General features: G+C 40.5%; 1 protein-coding gene across 4 annotated transcripts; it reads right to left on the bottom strand.

The window, feature by feature from the left end:
* Positions 1-1,446: 1,446 nt before the first annotated feature.
* On the bottom strand, positions 1,447-21,198 carry UBE2D1 (ubiquitin conjugating enzyme E2 D1). Of its 4 annotated transcripts, none has more exons than XM_040607361.1 (7): positions 21,113-21,198; positions 11,112-11,175; positions 10,986-11,017; positions 8,147-8,224; positions 7,780-7,885; positions 5,388-5,481; positions 1,447-2,327 (listed from the first exon to the last, which is right to left on the bottom strand). In XM_040607361.1, the coding sequence occupies exons 1-7, from the start codon at positions 21,134-21,136 to the stop codon at positions 2,282-2,284; spliced, it is 444 nt and encodes a 147-aa protein (XP_040463295.1). In that variant the 5' UTR covers positions 21,137-21,198; the 3' UTR covers positions 1,447-2,281. The 4 variants fall into 4 exon arrangements, with proteins under 4 accessions (XP_040463295.1, XP_040463298.1, XP_040463296.1 ...); XM_040607364.1 differs by lacking the exon at positions 21,113-21,198 and adding an exon at positions 8,681-8,798; XM_040607362.1 differs by lacking the exon at positions 5,388-5,481.
* Positions 21,199-21,558: the final 360 nt, after the last annotated feature.

Here is a 21,558-nt window from a genome sequence, read left to right as displayed (position 1 = left end):
GGCCAGCCGCGCCGCCGCAACCGCACCCGGGGGCGCTGGGCGAGCGGTGCGGGATCCCACCCGCCCCCCACGGCTCAAGTCACGTCGTGTTTATCGCCGCCACCCTCTCAGCAGCAGAAGGGCCGCACGGCCCGGAGGCCTGCAGGAAGCAGAGACTTCGCTTGGAGTTGTTCTGTAGCATGCAGGAGGCTGCAGGCGGAACGCCTCGCCCGCGGCTGGGGGTGTTGGGTTTTTTTAATCCTCCTGCTGGTGTTGCACTGCGGTGGAAAGTCATCCTCTGTCACATATGGCAGACGGCAGAAATGCTACCACTTGAAATACCAACGTTTTCAAACCATCTCTAATAGAAATCCGTAAAGCAAAAGACAGTATTCCAAGATGCAAGTCAAACTTCTAATTCCATACCGTTCAACACAGATACTGCAAACGTTTAAAAGATAAGAGCTCTGAGAACACAAGTTCTACTACCACTGTAGCAGTAAAAAGAAACAATGGCTTTGCCTTCCCCCGCTACACTGTCCTAGTCCAAGTAATGAAGCACTCATTTTAATAACAAAAATACCCACATTTATTCAGCTTACAATTGTAGTGAACAAGGGTATTTTAAGATTAATAGAGCCACTCTACATCAAGCTTTTGTTTCAGAAGTCATCATTACATCATAGATAAAACTGTAGCACAGAAGTGACATTCTTCCCTGTACGTGACCCACTCGTGCCCTGTGGGTCAGTAGCATAAAGATAACAATATTCCTCTGCTAGGAACAAAAGCTCCTACTGTGCATGCTTCCCATCCACACCTCAAACTCCCATTTGGCTTTCACTACAGTAAAAAAAAAAACCCAAATATTTTGGTTGTCTTATTTTATGACAACACGTTTCCCAACTGCAAGTCATTTTTCTTTCATGTGCAAGGCACAGAAAAAAACATTAGTCACACATTTTCATTTTTGGATACCCAAGAAGAAGGTACAGTAGGAAATCAATGTTGCTCTGCTTTTAACCAACTTTTTAAATAAAGATTGCCCCTTTCCAGCACTACTGCTATTCCACATGCATAGTCTGAAGCAAATGAAGTGCCAGTTAATGGAAAAATTAGGTGCATGCGTGGTAAGTTTACTGTGACATTCTGATATTGCAAATATACCACCTCAACTGAAGTGTTTGATGTTCAAACACTTGTGCTATTTCCTCCATAAATGAATATGGTTGTAACATTATTAAGCTAGTTTAAATTCTATATAAAACAATGGGCAGAGCATGCTCAATAAATCAGGCTAAAGCTAGCATAAAAATTAATTGCAACACAGTTCTAAGTAGTATGCGATGCATGGCTTGATTTTCCCTTTTGTCTACAAAACACATGCACACATAATACTTCTATCCTCTAATGTTAGAATAAGCACATTAAGGATATGCATGATTTTTTAAAAATAGCCAAGACAAGTAGTAGAAAACCTGTTTTATTTATATGGAAAAGGCTACATTTAGATTTGTAAAAGGTCTGTGATAGTGTTATGTTGCCCACATGTCAAAATCAGTTGTGAAAAGCAACAGAACGGTTATGTATCTTTCTACATAGCAGTGCAATTAGTTCACATTGCAATAAAATTAAGTCAAGTATGCAACAACAGAATCCAAACCAAGTGTTTCTCCATAATCAGCGTACAAAGAAGTACAGTGCAAAGATAATTTCAGGTTTTAAGAAGTTTGCAGTCAGTCTTTAGAGTATCCTAACAGGTGGGATACTCCTATTACTATGAGTTGTATCTTGTCAATACTGTGCACAAACAAGTACGTCTAAAATGAAGTGACTTACATGGTAAATAAAATATTTAGTCTATACAGTAAATAAAAAATACAAATTACATAAGTGAACTAACAAAATTAAACTTGAACACACTTATGAAACTGACAAGGTACTTTAAAGACACACATACAGTATTCATCACATAAAAAACGCTACTTTTTCCAGCAAAAATAATTTGGTTGCTTTAAAACTGCATTACGGGTCTTGTAGTCTGAAGATGCAGATGTCCAACTCTTAAAAACCATAATAAATGTCTTCTGCAAAGCATACAAAGAGGATAAATATTCTTATCACAGTCATAAGGTTATTTTTGGAAGTTTGTTCTCCTTTGCTCCAGAAACACACTTACATGGGTGAGAAAAGGGGCATCATGACACATTGAAAGAGTAAACTGTGCTCCGTTTTCTTCGGATTTTGAAAAAAACCCTAGAATTTACAGTACTCTGTGGTATATGAAAAAGTCTTCACAAGTTTACATTGCATATTTCTGAGTCCATTCTCTGGCATGTCTGTTGTATCTGTACGTGCAGAAAGAAGGCAGTACGGTGAAGAGCTGTTAGTGATACATTGACAATAGCCACATATTTACTTAATACAGATGTTATTGTGCTTTTCACCTCTTAACATTGATTCAAATAATATTAAAATAGTCTAAACCCCACGAAACATACACCCACTGTATGTTCAGTTTCTAAGGTTACCTATTAAAGCTACTTAGACAAACTCAAAACCAATCTCACAAGTTTGTATTAAAATGCATATAATTGTGCATACTTAATTTGCATTTCACAACCTGTTCCCTTATTTGTACCTGAACAGGAATTTGTTGTCAATTATTCCCTAATGTGTAGGCTCTTAACAGTCTGACAAAGTTCACACATTTTAGTTGCATAAAATTCAGTAAAATTAACCAGTTTTGGAAAGGGTGGGGATAGAACGCACAGTGGCGGGTTTTTTTATTCTCCATTCTACAATGCCTTCTGCATTTCAGAACTTGAAAAATTTTTGAAAAGCGTTTCTGATTAAGGTCTTGGGGGCTTCTCCTTCTGGTGTGAAGCCATCAGCACTCCCAGCGGTCAATTTCCTTAGAGACACTAATTTTCACTCTGGGTCTTACATTTGTTCTATCCCACCCTTCAGATGAGACTCACTTTCCCTCTGGGTCCTCCAGAGAAAATACTGACAAGTTTTTGAATCTGTTTCTTAAGACCAGTATAGCAACTCATGTTGTAATCGGGGGTTTTTTCTTAAGAATATGCTACCACGCAAGTCTTTGGATTTTACTTATACTAAAATACCCATAGATAAATGCTCAGGGGTAACCAGCCATATCTTTCATTTCCTAAATCCAAGATGAGATTAAAAAAAAATAATAGGTATAAGAAGATAAAGCTATAGTAAGACTATACATTCTCTAACTTTCTCTAGCAATGATTAAATGTTGAGTTTTGGAGACAGAGAAATATCCCTTGTTCACTTCCTTCACAAACAGGATACCCAATAGCTGAAATCACTGTTAAGTGGGTGGACAAAAGCCACTTTGTGAGGAGAAGCTGAGATAACAACATCCTCAACTTGACCACTATCTGCTTTGCAGTACAAGCTAAAGAGTTCAAGTACTTCAGAAGTGGATTATGTGATTTGATTGTATCAGACATCAAGCTGTCAGAAAAAGGCCCACTTCAATAATTCTTACTCTAGGGAGAGAAATACTAGACCACAGACTTCCATGTAACTTCTACATCACTCCTCTATCCAGTCCTCAAGGTACAAGCAATACTCAAATCTTCACGGACCTGCGATATGTGGTGAACCACAGGCCATTAGTACACGTTGCAAGAAGTCTTCAATGGCTCAATATTAAAAAAATCAGTACCAAACAATTTCTCAGTCAGTTAACCATAAAGTCAAAAATTATTCTGGATATCACAAACATTCCACAGAATCTGAACCACCGAGTCTAACCATTAAAACAGTGAACAGCAAGGTTACCAAAAAGCAGCTTAAGTTCCAAGGGTAAAAAGCCTGCCCCAAACTAAATCTGTAACTTTTTCCACAACTTGAAGCCAAATAAGCAGTGGTGGTTAGATTGTCTATGAATATACCGCATGACTATGGCTCTTTAATTTATTGTCAAGGCTGCCAGAAAATGTGAATTCATTTGGGGAAGGTTATTCCATTCTTGGCAAATTGGGACTGGATGTATTTGAAAAAACCTTAGAGGCTCCTATTCCTTGTTACTATCCTTAAACTGATCTTGGTTTTCAGTCTTTCTTCATCTCACAGAAAATCCACAGGTGCTGAAACCCTGTTAGAGAAGACAGCTCAGGCCACACTGATCGTCTGTAGACTGCATCCTGGGCTGTGCCCAAAACACCACCGATAGCAGCAGAGTCCAATGAAATCTCACAGCAGTAAGCAAAATGGTGTTTCCTTCCTGGATCACTGATTCCGTAACCTTTCCCATGCATGAAGATTTTAGTTTGCAAGCCCAGGAAAAGCAGGCAGTCAATATATCAGCAGAAAGCTGGTAAGATGGGAAAATCTCTCATACAGGTAGTATTCTCCCCGTGGAACCTTTGGGAAATCACACAGTCTAATCTGTGGAATAAAGGGCCTGAGCTTCCTGCCACCCACAAAACTCTCTAAGAAATCAATTCATTACTTCGCTTAGACATCCACAGATGCCAGTATTCAAAGTCTGAGTGCCGGAAGGAATCACTCCGGAGAGGTGGTGATCTGGAAAGAAACACCACTACACCAAAGCACCAGGCTTGCTAGTGACCCCTAAATCCTGTTATCTGATGCTGTGAGAGTTCAGCCATGTATGTAGTTTTAAGACAGCGTTTCAAAACCTTCCTTAAGAGTGATGCACAAAAAGAAGTCAGCAAGCCTTAAAAATGAACTTTGGGAAATCCAGGGCAGTTCCGCACTGTAAGTAGAGACCCCCAGACAGATGTTCCAGTCAGTATAGTACTTTTAGAGTTAAAAGTTCTCAAATCAAAATCAGATTTGGTCCAGAAGCATGTAATACTTCAGTTACATGCTAACCATGTAAACCTTCCCAAGATCAAACCACCTGCAAGTTCTACAGCTGTTCCAGAAAGTAAAAAAACCCCTTCTTTTTCTCTGCAAGATGCTGCAAATTGCAATGTAACAATGGCTTTTAACACTAAAAAGAGCTGAGTATTGTCTATCCTATATTTATAAAATTTTGTCAAAAAATTGCTTGTTGTTCATTCCTAACATCTTACTAGAGGCACAGGTTTTACAACCAGAGGATCACAATAGTAACAAATAACTCACATTTGTGAGATGACTTTTCATGCAATGAATATAAAAACGAGACACAAAAGCGTGAAGGTTTCATGCAACTAAGTACGATAAATTAAGTACCCAATAGCTGTGTATGCCTACAGTTTTCTGCTTGCCATTCCACTGACCGATATTTTTGAGTTAAAAATTCTAATACTGTAGAGATCTATGAAAACAGTACCTTTAACATTTAAGATAGAAGGTGCATAGCAGATAACCATCTGCAAGTACCACACATACAATTATGTATATGTTATACTCACTTTTCCTTGTCTGACTTGTAGATCTGTGCAATATCTGGTACTAAAGGATCATCTGGATTAGGATCACAAAGTAAGGAGCATATGGACAATAAAACTAAATAAAAGAGACACTAGATTAAATGAGTTATTTTGCTTTATTTCTATAATCCTTTAATATATTCCAGTACACCGAAGAAGGGTGGTGAAAGGGAGATCGGAAAGAGAATGCATATTTGAATCAAGCTTTCACATGGCAGTTCTGTTTATAAATGTTTATACAGCATCATTTTTCTAGGTCCTAAGTAAACAGCACCTGATAATAGCCTAGAGAACTTGTGACCCATGGAACTGTACCTTTCGTAATGATCTTTCCCCCACATTTTAACCTATGAACATTAAACAAACTACCGACTGCAAAGCTATGTAAAAATATCTGATCAAACTAAGCCCTTTCCATCTACAGCTATTTAACATAATTAACATTACACTGCCATGTGCTACTCTATTTGCGCATATCCTTCTCCACTTCTGTGCTGCTGACAGTTATTCTCCCCTTCATATGAATATTTCATTTAAGTGTGACTTCCATTTTGGGAAAACACTTCATCAGCATTATATGCATGTATTCATTTATAATTCCATATTCATTTCCTGGTATTGCACCAAGGATGTTTGATTTTTCTAACATTTCAGTCCATACTCTTCAGGAAATGTCTATTTTTATACTCAGAACTAATATGAATACAAGAGTACACAGTTAAATAATTCTAAGTGTGCTGTGAAACGGAATTTGATGCTGCTGTAAGAACCTGATATATGATTTTTTTTCCTTCCTTTGTCTTGTTACCAAAAAGCCCAGACTAACACCTATTTTCAGCTGTATAAGTTCAACCACATCATACTAACATGTTTCATTTTATTAAGTACCAAACACACCAGTAATATTAAAAAAAAAAAAATCAGGTTAGAATACTTGGTCACACCAACAACAGGTACTACCATTATATTGTAATCCTTTGATTGAGTAAAGGAAGAACTATAAAGGAGAAACTTGCATGAGCCAGTGAGCTAATTTCCAGTTTATACAATGTGTAACATGCAAGCACCTTAAAGCATGTCAAATCAGAACCTAAGACCAGCAGACTGCTCCACTTCGTAACTGAAGGAACACTCAACAAGTAAAGACACAGAAAAGTACTGAAGATCTAAAAACTTCAAGACTTCTCAGTTGTAAATGCCAACTGGTAAACATGATGTAAATGCCAACTTCTGTTTGCTAAATACCTTCTAAATAACTAGAAACAAGGCAATTTTTGCTCAGCAATAAACCAGCCAGTTTCTGTGGAAAGCTGACACCAACTACACACAAAAGTAATTCATGCCTTCTGCAACTATTTCAGAAAACAGTATTAAAATTAGGTTTTATTTAGCTTATGAGATTACTGTACAGGATCATTGTACACGAGCACAAGTTGCTTTTCCACAGGGGAGGTATAACAATTGCACTTACATATTGCAATTTCCATTGCACAAAAACTAACATGTTTTTCCTTGCTTGTACAGCAAATGCAATGACACTGTTCTAAAAAAAGACACATAGACACATGGTTTAGAGGGCTCTCAAGCACATAAGCAAGATGTGACACTGTTTAACCTTGAGTCACATGAGAACTTTCTGTAATATGACTAAGTGTGCCTGAGCATTTTGAAGATGGGTGAGAAAAAACAATGATAGCACCCACATTTCAAGCAGCTTTTGAAGTGGCACAAAATGCCTACAGCAAAAGAACTGCTAACTGTAACCTCAATGTTCCAAAAAATCTAGTGTTACCTTGAGAAAGTTTAATTACAGGACTAGAATATTTTAATAAATCTTTTACTGATGACTTGGAAAGCAGCTACATTTTACAATATTAATCTTTAAGAGGAATGCAAACCAGAACAATTTATCTCATTTTAAAATAAAGTATAATGAAGACCTTAGACCACACAAAGATGCTCAGGCAAGCCAAAGAGCCACCAATAAGCAGAGAAGCCCATCACATCAGTATCAGGGTTTTCCATTTACATCCACATTAATTTGATTTTGAAGGTCTGCTGACCATTTTCTCCTCAGTTCTGCACAGTCAGCTATAATACAGAAGTTGCATTTCAGACTAATTGGATGTTTGTTATCTTACCCAACTTGTTTTAAAACTTTCTTTGCCATTCACATAGTATTTTATGTAATGTGACACTCCAAATAAATTGTGCAAAATCTTGGATCATAACAAGAATACTGATAGAATTTGCCACTTCTGTAACATGCAGGAGAAATGAGGTTGCACTGCCACCCTTACTACAGTAATACACAAAAATGTGCCATGGCAGTGTAAGCAATTTCATAAATACATTAGCAAATCTGTGAGTTTACCTTTTGATACAGTCAGAGCTGGTGACCATTGAGATCTCAGGATATCAAGACAAATACTCCCATTACTGTTTATGTTTGGGTGGTAGATTTTTGTGGTAAAAGCAATCTGGAATAAAAAAAATAAATAAAACCAAGTAACAACAAATAATGTTTATTACATTTAGAATCCTTAACATTGTCCCTTCAGTTCCAGACATACAAGATCTGCCAACAAATTTATTGTAGTCTTATCTGTTCATCCACTATGAACATGGATCCTATTGCTGGCCTTTCTGGTTTTATCTTCAAAAATTAAGCCTCAAAGAACAAAGAGACAGAAACAAAGCTTTGACCAAAAAAAACCTGTAAATTTTGAGAAAAGACTTACCTTTGGCGGTTTGAAAGGATAGTCTGTTGGAAAGTGTACTGTGAGAAAAAACACTCCTCCTTGATATGCACTATCAGGCTGGGGAAAAAAACAAAACAAACAAAACATATTAATATATTTCAGTTATTTTGGAGCTTCCCTTCTGAACACAGATAACCTCCCAAAGCTGTACATATCTTATAAAATCCACTTTTTCCCCAGTACACAGCCCATGCTATGCGCCACGGCCCACTATGGGCTGTGTACTGGGAAGGCACAGTGGGAACTGAACCCCCCCACTGGCCTGCAGGGCTACAGTAGAGCCAACCATGGCTACTACTGCAGTAGCGCAACAAGGCTACTGAGTGCTGCCCTTCCTGGGGAGAAAAAGGGAGGGAGCTATGTGTGACTGGTGGAGCTGCAAAACTGCTGGTCCATCAGCTCCACCATGCCAAGGGGAATACAAAAGCCAGAGCAGGTCTTCCAAATCCTGTCTCCGTGCAACACCACCGCTGCTCTGATCCTCCTCCATCCTTAAGCTACAAATATACTTACCTTAAGAAGTGGTTTCTCTTTGCAGATGCAAAGAGTAGGATTTTCCAACATAATTCAGTTGATCATGATGACATCAGGGAGTTTTAAAACACACAACATCTTTGTGACCTGTACAAATCTGTGAACATGCATTTTGTTAGAGAACATGTGCACAGGTTTACGTCCAGGTTGCACACAGTAATAGATAGAAATAACTTTGTGGCAGTCATCTGTTGAGGAAATCTTTCATTTTTATTAATTAGAAACGTGAGGGGGAAAGTCTCAGTGATAAATGATAGAGAGCAGTGCTGCCGTTTCTAATTAAAGGAAGGAGAAGAAAACCTTTCTCATTACTTGGCAAGTTTAAAACAGCAACATAGGACCTCAATCTCGCAAAGCTGCAGAAGACCAAGTTCTCGGGTTTTCTTAGGGAAGCAAAGGCAGACTTCTTAAAATAAAATGTTTACCTTGGAAATGAGCAAAAAAACCCACAACAGTCTGAGATGCATACAGGAGGTAAAGTCACAAATGGTCCACCAAGACATGTCATCTTACAGACTCAAAATGCAGACCGTGTTGCAATGCAAGGCAGGTTATATATAGTATTGCTAAGAAGTCAGCATTAGGTAACATCAGAATAGGTTGCCACTGTACTTCCAATAAGGTTTGAAAGGACTGTCTGCATGCATACTAAATGGATTTGTCAAAGTTAAAATAAGCTGAAGATGAGACAAGTTCAGAGTCAGAGAAAAGGCAAAGTGAAGTCACACTGTGTTTTATGAGTAAAGTACATAAAACAAATTGATGATGCCCACAGACAGGAGAAAAAGTTACCCTACTTTCACACCTAGGAAGTGAATTTTGAAGGGAAGTTTTAGTCCTATGCTTCCCTCAGCCATCAGGCAACATACAGGACGTGCATCCCTATTTCTTTATGTCATCAAGATAAAGGATTAATCTTGGCGGTGTTCTTTTCTTGTACCTCAGCAGCTACTGCTGACAAAGATCAGCAAGAGACACTCATTCTTATCCTTAACTAGAGAAATCTGAGGAACCTGAAGCAAAGAAAAGAATATTTTCCACTACAGAACATGAAAGGTGAATTGCAAGCTGGAAGAAAAAAAATGGAATTTAAGTCAGGATTTACATGATAGTATTTCCCTTAGATCAACAGAGTCATTCAGGATGGAGACCTTATCAGTGGCAATCAGCACATAAGGTTTTGTTAACTCTTCTTTGCTGTTTTGCCATTCACCTTTAAGCAGTGTAGGACAGCAAGGGTCAGAATGACTTTGCATATGAAAGAACATAGTTGTTAAAAGAAAAATGGCAAAAGCATTAGTATTCTACAGAAAAACTTGCCACAATCACTTCAGTTGCTGCTGGGCCATTGACAAGTTGGACAACAGACTCCAGCATACTACTAGCATTAGCAACTGATCTTTCACTGCTTCAGAGCAGCTGTGCTGAAAATCCAGAAATAGTCTCAAAGCAGACACAATTCCATTTTTCTCTGCCATATGATGCTGCACTTTAATCCATCAAGTATTATTTCAAAATTTCAACTCACACAGTGATTCAGTTCACAATCTGAACCAGAGACACTTCTTTCCAAATTACTAAGTCCAAAAGGAAAACACTAGGAATACAAACTCCCTAACATAATATGAATAAACACCCCTTTCCTCAAGTCATGTTGTTCTCTATTCTTTTTGTTAAAACTCTTTTCAGTTTTCCTTTAAACCTTCCTGTTCTTAAGCTTTGCTGTCCTTTCTTATGTCACTTCCTTGACAAATGTCATCAATGGGGTCTTCAGAGCGTCACCCAACCCAACAAGGAAAGCAGGCCTTTCTCAAACAGAAACTGAAAGTACCCACAATTGCTGGTCTACATTTTGCAAAAGTCGTCTGTTTTTGCCAAAGCCTTATCACAGCCAACAAATAACCACCCTGTGCAATTCCACTCTTGTTTACAGTTACCAACTTTAACACTGGATCATACCCACTCTTTCTCTTCTCAGGCAGGTGAATCTTCCAGAATTGAAATCATCATATTTGAAAAGCAAGCTTTTCACTTTGCAGCCCACCTCACCAATTCATACATTGCAATTTACTGATTACACACCCCTAACTTCATGAAGTTTGAAGAGTTACATAAAGAAACTCCTACCAGACTCCTAAGAACAATAATACTACCCAAAATCTTTCATCTATACACAGCACAGCTGAATTTGACTGCCATGTTTACAGAAACCCAAATGAACCCTTCTGCAGCAAAAAGGGAAACAAGGTCTACATTCTAAGGGGCATGAATTACATATACTTACAGGTCCCATAATTGTTGCTTGCCAATGAAACACTGAAAGTCAGAATGATACAACAATTAGAGATTATCCAAATGTTTTTGAAACTGAAGAAAGGTCAGCAGTGACAAAGCACTATGAAGAGCTTACAGTCATCTCCAACAGGTCCGGCAGAACAGTGGGCCGGTGGGTCTCGCTGCAGATCACTCAGTTCCTGTAAGAAACACACAAATATTGTCAAGGCATCTACACGGAAGTGCACAGCGCTCAGCAGCATCACTTCAAACGTGAGAACACAAACAGATTTTATTAAATAGACCTGTGGTTTTTTTAAAGAAATCAACACTTGAGATGCCCATTGATACCTAAAGGGTTTTTTTGTCAAATAGGTCTGCAGCAAAAGACAGCATTCTGCTATAAATTAATATCCAAAAGTATTTACGAGTTATAGTCAAGTTCATAATAATCTGGATATACTAAAGCAGATAAAAAAAAAAAAGTAGTAAATTAAGGGTTTCTGGATTTGTCTGTAAACTCACTGCTTAATTTAGAAATTTGTGCCAATTTGATCATTTCTTCTGCTATTGATTTTACAAAAGCTTCTTGCCAGTCAACTGATTTATTCCTCTTACAGAAATCTACATAGTCTGAAGTAATTTAAGATTATTATTTAATTACACAAAACCAGCTCAGCTTTTCGTCTGATTGATCATCAAATGTAAAACAAGCCAGGTATTAACACTGGTTCATTTTCCTTGTTTAATTCAATATACTGCGATAAGTTTAATGATTATGTGTAAATGCTTCCACTGAAATAAGCTAAAAGATGTATGCTAAATGACCTCTCAAGTCACTCAAGTAATTACTGAAAACATACATTTAAGCCAACAATAGCCAGAAGCAGGTCTGCGAATACCTCCTTCAGTTTAGCTTAAGGACTAACAGTGGAAACATTTCTACTCAAAAATTATTAGTCAACTACTTACAAAATCAAGGTTTAAATTGGAACTAAGTTTAATTCAAATGTAGAATTCGTGTACATAGCATGATCAGATCTTGCATACAAACTGAAGTGTTAGAACTCTGCTTTATTTTATCCATGAATTTATTAATTTATGACATCCAGTAACTCACACACTGCTCTGACGGACCCAATTTACCATGGACTTGGCACCTAAATTCAGGCACACTTCTTAAAGGTCCACTCTTGGCCCTGAATTCAAAGAAAAGGAGTGCAATGTACCTTCAGCCAGTTAACAGACTAGTAACGTTACTACTGGCTCTGAAGTCACTCCTCACAATCCTTGCAATTTAAAACAAGAGGCAGTTCTTTCATATACTAAAATAGCTCAGGTTGCCAACTAGTGTTACTTATCTGCCCTAAACTTTATTCTGCTGGTGAAATAGTATGCTGGTCCAGAAACACCACTCAGGGCTAGACTCTGACGAATAAAACCAATAGCAAAACCCTTCAGAAGTTCAGTTCCCTTTTTAATCAGAGGATTCAAATTTCACTAAGGGAGTGAAACAGAGAACCAGTATTCTGTGCAAAGCCAAGTCACTGCCAGCACACCAAGGGAGTCAACAAGTGTCAAGTTTCCAGGAGTTGCAACAAGCATTAGCAGCAGCAGCGCTGTTACAGCCGCCGTCTATTCTGTTCAAGTGCAACAAGAAAAGCTTCTATAGGTACATCAGGGATAAAAGGAAGACTAGGGAAAACACGGCCCCTCTCCAGAAGAGAACCGCAGACCTAGTGACTCAGGACGTGGAGAAGGCTCAGGTCTGCAATGACTTTTTTGCCTCAGTCTTCACCAACAAGTGCTTCAGCGACACTGCTCAAGTCACAGAAGGCAAAGGCAGGGACTAGGAGAATGAAGAACCTCCCACTGTAGGAGAAGATCAGGTTCAAGAACATCTAAGGAACCTAAACATGCACAAGTCCATGAGACCTGATGGGCTGCATCCACAGGTCCTGAGGGAACTGGCAGATAAAGTGGCTAAGCCACTATCCACCATATTTGAGAAGTCGTGGCAGTCTGGTGAAGTTCCAACTGACTGGAAAAGGGGAAACATAAACCCCAGTTTTTAAAAAGGGAAAATGTGGAAGACTCAGGAAACTACAGGCCAGTCAGTCTCGCCTCTGCACCCAACAAGACCATGGAGCAGATCCTCCTGGAAACCATGCTAAGGCACAAGGAATATAAGGAGGTGATTGGTGACAGCCAACATGGCTTCACTAAGGGCAAATCGTGCCTGACATTTGGTGGCCTTCTATGATGGGGCTCCAGCACTGATGAATAAGGGATGAACAAAGACATCATCTGTCTGGAATTGTGCAAAGCATCTGACACTGTCCCGCATGACATCACTGTCTCTGAACTGGAGAGACATGGTTTTGATGGGCAGACCACTCTGTGGATAGGAATTGGCTGGATGGTCATGCTCAAAACAGTTGAGGTCAACAGCTCAATGTCCACGTGGAGACCAGTTACAAGTGGCATTCCTAAAGAGCTGGCATTGTGACCAGCACTGTTTAACATCTTTGTCAGCAACATGGACAGTGGGATCAAGCGCACCCTCAGTAAGTTTGCTGATGACACTGAGCTGTGTGGTGCGGTTCATGTGTTCGAGGGAAGAGATGCCATCCAGAGGTACCTTGACTGGCTTAAGAGGTGGGCCCGCGTGAACCTCATGAAATTCAATAAGGCCAAGTGCAAGGTCCTGCATGTGGGTCGGAGCAACCCCCAGTATCAATACAGGCTAGGCCGAGAATGGATTGAGAGCAGCCCTGAGGAGAAGGACTTGGGGGTGCTGGCTGTCAAGCTCAACATGACCTGGCAATGTGCCCCTGTGGCCCAGAAAGCCAACTGTACCCTGGGCTGCATCAGAATGGTCAGGAGGCAATTCCCCCCCCCTCTATCTGCTCTCATGAGACCCCATCTGCAGTACTGCATTCAGCTGTGGGCCCTAACGTAAAGAAGGACATGGACCTGTCGGAATGAGTCCAGAGGAGGGCCACTAAAAGGATCAGGGGGCTGGAGCACCTCTGCTATGAAGACAGGCTGAGGGAGTTGGGGTTGTTCAGCCTGGAGAAGCGAAGACTCTGAGGAAATATTATAGCAGCCTTCCAGTGGGCCTACAAGAAAGCTGGAGAGGGACTTTTTACAGGGGCATGTAGTGATAAGAGAAGAGGGAATGACTTTAAACTGAAAGAGGGGAGATTAGATTAGATATTAGGAAGAAATTCTTTACTGCGAGGGTGGTGAGGCACTGGCACAGGCTGCCCAGAGGAGCTGTGGATGCCCCATCCCTGGAAGCGTTCAAGGCCAGGCTGGATGGGGCTTTGAGCAACCTGGTCTAGTGGGAGGTGTCCCTGCCCATGGCAGGGGGGTTGGAACTAGATGATCTTTAAGGTCCCTTCCAACCCAAACCATTCTTTGATTCTGTAATTTGCAACTCAAAAACTAACCAAACAAGGGAAGATTAGGTCTTGTACTCACACTAAAGAGAAAGCCAGCTACATGAGACTGTTAGCTAAAACAGAAAACTCAAAGCCTAAGAATCACACATTTTATAATGGTCATTGCTGACTACAAAATTAAAGGCAGTGATGGGAAAAATATATAGCTTAAACTCTTCAGAAAGTCTCTGAAATATATGCAAACATTCCCTTATACATATGCAAAGTGCTAGGCAAGAACTTAACTTTGAAGTCACAAGTGTGTAACAGTGCATTCGTTTGCTAAATGCCTTCCTCAAGGTCTTTACATATGCCAAAACCACACAAACTGGTTTTCTTTCATATGTACAGATGTACTTCAGAATTGGCAGGAACTAGGAAAGACTCCTCAAGTATATACTTCCAATTTGTTCAGGCTAAAGGCACTGAAATGTATCCATGATAAAAAAAACCATGTCTTTAATCATACCTTGATGAGACCCAGAACTATCAGCTCCTTTTATTAGTATTTGCCCAATAATAATGAAGAAAGGCCTCTCTTCAACCAACTCACTATATGAGAGTGATGTTCATGGGTACATTCAGAGAGCTTCTGCAGCTAGGAAACAAAGCCAGACCAAATTTCAAAATCAATAGAGCAAATTCAAGCCATATTTTCTAATCATAAGAAATGTACCAAAGGTAATGTGGTTTAAAAATACAAATGGTAACATGATCAAACTTTGTAAATTGACACTGACAGTGTTAAAAGCTTGAGCATTTATATACAGAAGCTCAGATCAAGCTGTGATAAAACCGAAGTCCTATTCAGCTTTATATTGTTAACTATGCTGTTTAAGCTTCACAGTCGAAGCAAAATGATCTGGAGAGCTGTAAGATTTAAGCTTTAAGCCTTCCCACACCTTCTGAAACGGTGCCAGGGAATAGTCACCATGTCCCCAAGTCAGACTGACTTGCCAGTGTCCAGTACTGAACACTGCAGAACAGTTGTGAGGACTGTAGAGTAAGTAAATGTAGAAAAACTGCTTCATGACTTTATATAGTCACAAAAGAACAAGAAGTTGAATACAAGAATTCTCTACACAAAGCAGAAAAGATGCTCTTCTTAAGAAGCCTAAAAACTTGCTTTGTCAAGGGACAAGGCTGAAGAGTTACACAGCACAATGGGCTGAAGCCTTATCAGGAAGTGCAGGAGAACAGCATGTAAGGCATTACACAGTCAACGCTAAAACTTTCCCTGTAATTTTAAGTTAATCGGTTCCAGCAGATTTGTCCATGTTTTATGGATTATCACCACGCAGCTGCACGATGCAGGTCTGGTTACTTCAAGACTTTGTCTTTACCAATAATTTTAGTCACTGGTAAGGAAAATGCTGGTACAAGACTTTGATGTGTGTAGGCTAACAAACAGGATCCGTAACTCAAAGCAGTGCCGTTTCAGTTTCAAAAGAGGAAGTCAACACTGTTAATTACAGTGTACACCACCGAAACATCTTTTATGAGAATACACAAGTTTTGTATGCAAGAGATGCAAACCAAAGCATCAGTTATTTCAAACACTGGTGAATGGCACATTATAAAATCATCTACCAAGAGCTCCAACACATGCCACGCTATCCTAGTACAGCCAGGACAAACTTGTACAAACAGCTAAACTGAGGACAGTGGTAGAAATAAATCTAATCCTCTCAAACACAGAAAATATTACAGAGTAGAGTAGAATACTGTTAATTCTATGCTTCTAACTAGTTGCAATGCAAATTATTTCTCCCATTTTTAACTACAGAACAGCAGCAGAGCACAAAAGCAAGCCAGACACATGACCAGGTGCAGCTAACAAAGCAATATTAGCATAACGCCACAAACGCTAAACAACAATTACTGGAAATGGACACAGCCAAGCCTCCAAATTACCACCTTTCACTGTGCCACACACATTGTATAACAGCTCTGTGGGCAGCATGAGGTAAAAATTTAAGTATCAAGTTTAACTGATCTGAACCACACACTATGGCTGGCTATAAATGCTGAAAATATTTTTGAACGTGCAGATTAGTACTCATTGTCAAAGTAGAATACCCGATGTATTTCATAAAAGTATAAAGTTGGTGACACTGGTGAAGGCCAGTTTAACACTAACATGTTTCATTAGCAGTCGGGCTTCTCTCCTAAAAAGCTGCTGTAACAAGACTGTGAAGGACACTTTGGTAACAGGGAGAAAAGTAGTCTCAGCACAGTACTCATGGACACTCAGTGACTATGAGCATAAGTAGTAACAACAACAAAAAAAACCCACAAAAAACTTAAACAACAACAAAAAAAGGCAGGCATAAAAATGTCTCCTTTTTTCCAGTTTAAAAAGAAAAGTCAGAAAAAAAGACCGCAGACTATCAGAAGACCAAAATAAACTGCAGGCAGCATCACTAAAAGTTATTTTAATTCTCTAAGCGACACAAAACCACAACCAGAGTTCCACACCGTTACTTAAAAAAGAGGTTTTTATACTTGCCAGCTATGTTCTTCATTTCTTGCACAAAATGCACTGTAGACCACAAACTCATTTCCTACCAACTCCATGCATACACTGCTGCTATTATATTAACCCTGTTTGGAACCATCTGTCAAAAAAACCCCAGTGATTATACTTATGACTAGTTAAAAGATTCTCTGTTCTTCATAAATTTGGGAAGTGTAAAGCAAATATTAATCATAAATTTTCTTTATATAAAGGTAAGTCTTAGTTATTAAGTATATATATTTATACAATGTTTTAATGCAAAAAAAAATACTGCTGTGATATCACAGCTGATGCTTTGTAAGCAAGTTAAAACTTTTTACATTACAGATCCAAAAATTTCCTCAATATGTTTACTACCATCTGAAGATAGTACATGACTCCACAGTTTAAAGTCAAAACCTAAACTACAAGTATTGTTAAAACTTCATCTACTTGAGTTTATTTACAGTAACAAGTTATTTTCAACATAAATATTCAAGTCCCTATGAATATATGAAACACATAGTGAAACAAACAGACATATAGTTCATTCACATACCTAAACGTTTGAATGCTTCTATTCTTTCTGAGTTGTAGGGGAAAAACAATCGAGCACTATGTACCAACAAGATAAAAAACAACAGCTATTTTTAAACCCTCTTCAAACGTCTCTCTTGTAACTGGTTTCAGAATCTCTTCTAAGTCCAATTTTTTTAATGTCTATAACAAAAGTAAATACTGGTTTTGTACGTATTTCAGAACAGCCCGAGCCATTAGCAAGCACAACATCAAGCCCCCATTAACACTGGGGGAGCACCCAGAAGTACAGGATTTATGATGAAAACAATCTCCCCAACTGCAATAGACTGCAATCTCACAATTAGATACATAAACAAAGAATTCAGAACAGGAATCTTAGAAACATCGTTCTGCATAGGATGATGGATGGGCAGAACTGACCTATGCACTAACTTGCATAACCTGACAGCCTGAATTATTTTCTACCTTGCACAAAAGCCATGGTGTCTCAATTTCCAGAGGTGGCAACTATAAAAGCTTCTTTGCACAATATCCCTTCCCAACCAAAACCTACACTATTAGCTTTCACAATTTGCAACACCTGGAATTTTCGATGCCCACAAGAACATGCATTATTCTTTCATTGGTGCGTCACAGACTACAGAGAAGCAATGCCCGCCCCAGGGAACATCTATTCTACATCACACACAGAGCGCAGCCTAAAGTTTTTGACAGCATAGAAACACAGTGCCTCTCTTTCATACAATGGCAAAGCAAAGCACTGACAAGGTAAACTAACACAGACTCCTCATCTTAAGATGAGTAAGAAACCCCCATCCTTCTGAGATTCTCTGAGGAACTCAGAGATTAATTTGTCACGGAAGCAGCACTGATGGCTATGCTTGCACAGCACGGCTTCACGTCCTGACCACTTTTCTTCCAGTCCAGCACTATGCTGAACATACTCTCATGTGCAGTGATCAGCTTGTTCATTGGTTATTCTGTTGCCCATTTTTTAAGAAAGCTCTGAAATGCAATACATCTTTCCGTTACTAGTGTATAGTGTTGAAGCCCATAGGCTGTTCTCCTTTGAGGAGACCCTCAAGACTGATCAACAAAAGACAGGATGCAACAACACAGATCTCAATGACAATACTATTTAGAAATTGGGAGTCCCAACTGGTATGAGACAAAATATGCTTACTAATATTTCTACATATTACAGCTTTCCTTCCTCTGTAGGAGCTATCATCCTGAACACACAAATTAACAAAATTATTGTGAACAAACACTCAAGCTTGCCACCAAAATCCCTTAGCTGTGTTTAAGTACAATTCTGAACCACCCTAAAACCACCCAAGCTTAACTTCAGACAGTATGTCTAGACTGACAAGCTCTCAAGTAATACCATTGTGATTTCTGACAATGCTTTGTTCTCCAAAGAGTTCCTCTCGACACTCTGTGAAACTATGAAGTCCTTAGAGCATTTCCTCTACTCCAGATCTTATCCCTTCCTACCCTTGAGATACAACATAGCTATCAATCTTTACAGCCAGTCTGAAACATGAGGAAGTCAGATCGGATAAACACCCTGTCACACAAATACATTTAATCTAGCATTAAACTTCCAGGTTTATGATTTTCAGGAAAGCTCTGTCTACTACAGTGACTTCAAGATAGTCTGTCTTCTCGATCTTCTCCCTTGCATTTTAACTTTCCATTTGAAACAATCGTATTTTCTTGCCACTTTCCTCTTCTACTACTCTGGAGGCAGGCTGCTGGCCAAATTCCTCTAGTCTTATTTTTTCTTCCCCTAGAAAGGCAGCAGGTAAGGGATGATGGTCATTAATCAAGAAAAGAAAATGAGCAACAATAATTTCTGCACCAAACTAGAAGCAAGAGGTAACTAGTTCTGAATCTAATCTGACCTCTTCTCATAGGTCGTTCCCAAATATCTCTTCATGTTTTGGATAAAAGTTACTGCATAATCAGGAAATCTTACACTACCTTGAAGTCAACATCCAGGTAAGTGTTTCTACATTTTCAAAGAGGAAAAACAGAATCTAATAAGGCTAACAGGATGAAAGATATGCTTTTGTAAATAATCTACCCATCATTTCAGATCCATCAAACACAAAAGTTTTAAAATGCCACACTAAAGAAAACTGTAGGTTACCAATATGTATGGAAGTCTCTAAAGTAGAAATAAAAGTTACCTGGGAACGTGGTAAGAGAAAAATATGGAGGACAATCCTGTTCTAGCAGGACCTCATTTGGAAGGTCACGAAGTACCATTCCATCTCAAAAACACCAGAAAACTACCAGACCTTCCAATTTTTCTTTGTTCATCTTAGCAGAAGGGAAGCGAACAAGGAGAGCAAAGAGAATAATATATTCAGAACAATCCCTTTCTTATAAACACAAGGGTAAGAAGATGCTCAAGAAAAGGTGGGAAATCAAAAAGGCAACAAAAGGCAAAGCATTCCCATAATACACAGAGGCATGACAGAATTATTGCTAAAGGACACCACTGTAGTTCTTTATTAATATTTGATACAATGTTCAAATGCAACCTTCACAAAAAAATACATGATATGAAGTAACAAAAATCTCCCTTAATCGCACTACCTGTAAAGGGATAATAAGATTTGTAGCACAAGACACGACTACCAACTTCCCATAGAAATTCCTCCAAAGACCTTTACATTTACTGCAGGGTACCCTAAATCTGCTCGCTACAGGGTTAACTGGCCATTGTAGAATTGCATTTCTGTAACACCAACGTTTTCCAACAGGAAAAGGGAATCCAGAACAAGAAATTACAACGCAGAGAACCAGGATAGCACAAAGGCCAACTAAACATGGTGGATCAACAGCGACTATAACACATAGAATGCATCAACATCAACTCAACTTGTATGCTTACCATGCATGATACTTTTTTTGTCTGTGCTGTACCAGCCAAGTCTTGCGAAACAAAAGGAATCTAGACATTTACTCCAGCATTAAAACCTGGCCATTTATAAATCTTATGAAAAAAACCCTATAACTGGGATAGAGTCAAAGGTCATATCAAGTACCGTGCTGACAGCACCTCTTAGCGCGGACAAAGCCTGCTGCCCAGAGCTGGCGGCGCCGAGCCCAGCAGGGACGCGGTGTTTTGGCAACAGGCACAGCACTTGCATCTCTGCTAAAGATAACCCACCAGCACAAGGTCGCCCTTCCCAGCACCCCCCGGCCACAGGGCCCCCCTCGGGAAGCCCTTCCCCAGCACCCCACGGCCACAGGGCCCCCCTCGGGAAACACATCCGATGCTTCGTTAAAGACAGTTTAAAATACTGACTCGGGGTGGGGGGCCTTCAAGCAGGCGAAGAGGCCCCACACCGTGAGCAGACCGACAGGAGCCACCCCTTCTCCCCCTCAAGCCCACTCCGACCGGGACAGCCGCGCCCCGCACCGGTCCGCCCCCTCCGCCCCCTGAGGCGGCCCCGCCGGCCAGGCTCCGGCAGCGGGGGCACGGCCCGGGCGGCGGCGGGTTGAAGGACGGGGCCCAAGCAGACAACGCGGGGCAAAGGCTCCCGCGAAGCCCCCCGCCGAGCCGCGGCCCGGCCCGGCGCCACCCCCGCGGGCGTCAGCGGGGCAGCCTCTCCCCGCACCCCCCGCGGCCCCGCTCACTTTCTGTATCCGCTTCAGCGCCATGGGAGCGCGGGGCGGCGGCGGCGGCGGCAGCGGCGGGGAGCGCGGCTGGGGGGCGGGGCGGGCGGGAACGTCATCGGCGCGCGCCGCGGGGGCGGGGGTGAAGGGAGCGCGCAGGGCCGCTCGCGGGGCGCGCCGGGAAGTGCAGTGCGGGTGGCGCGCGCGTGTGGCGCTTGCGGTGCTCTCCTCATATCGGCGCTTGAAAATGTACTGGGGTTTGCGAATGGGCTTTGTTTAGACTTCGTTCTCTTCCCCCTGCGGATCCTGTGGGTGACTGGGAAACGGAAGCGCTATTAGGCTGTTTGGGTTCAAAAAGCAAAAGGTGCTTGAAGGTCACGTCCCCCGCGGACACCCCGACGGGCGAAGGGGAGGTCAGCTGCGTGGGGCTTCTCACAGCACCCGCCCCTCGGCAAGAGCCACATGTC

The sequence above is a fragment of the Falco naumanni genome, chromosome 9, assembly GCF_017639655.2.
Source record: "Falco naumanni isolate bFalNau1 chromosome 9, bFalNau1.pat, whole genome shotgun sequence".
NCBI classification, from domain to species: Eukaryota; Metazoa; Chordata; class Aves; order Falconiformes; family Falconidae; genus Falco; species Falco naumanni.
The sequence above is the reverse complement of the archived record's forward strand: the minus strand, read 5'-3'. Positions and strand labels throughout refer to the sequence as shown.

Bases quoted from the DNA above. Each gene is read 5' to 3' on its own strand.
- UBE2D1 (XM_040607361.1), bottom strand. From the start codon at position 21,136: ATGGCGCTGAAGCGGATACAGAAA. The intron at 5,482-7,779 runs GTAAACTCACAG...TCTTTTATTTAG, and splicing joins AGCTCTGACTGTATCAAAAG to TTTTATTGTCCATATGCTCC. The intron at 2,328-5,387 runs GTGAGTATAACA...CTGCACGTACAG, and splicing joins TACAAGTCAGACAAGGAAAA to ATACAACAGACATGCCAGAG.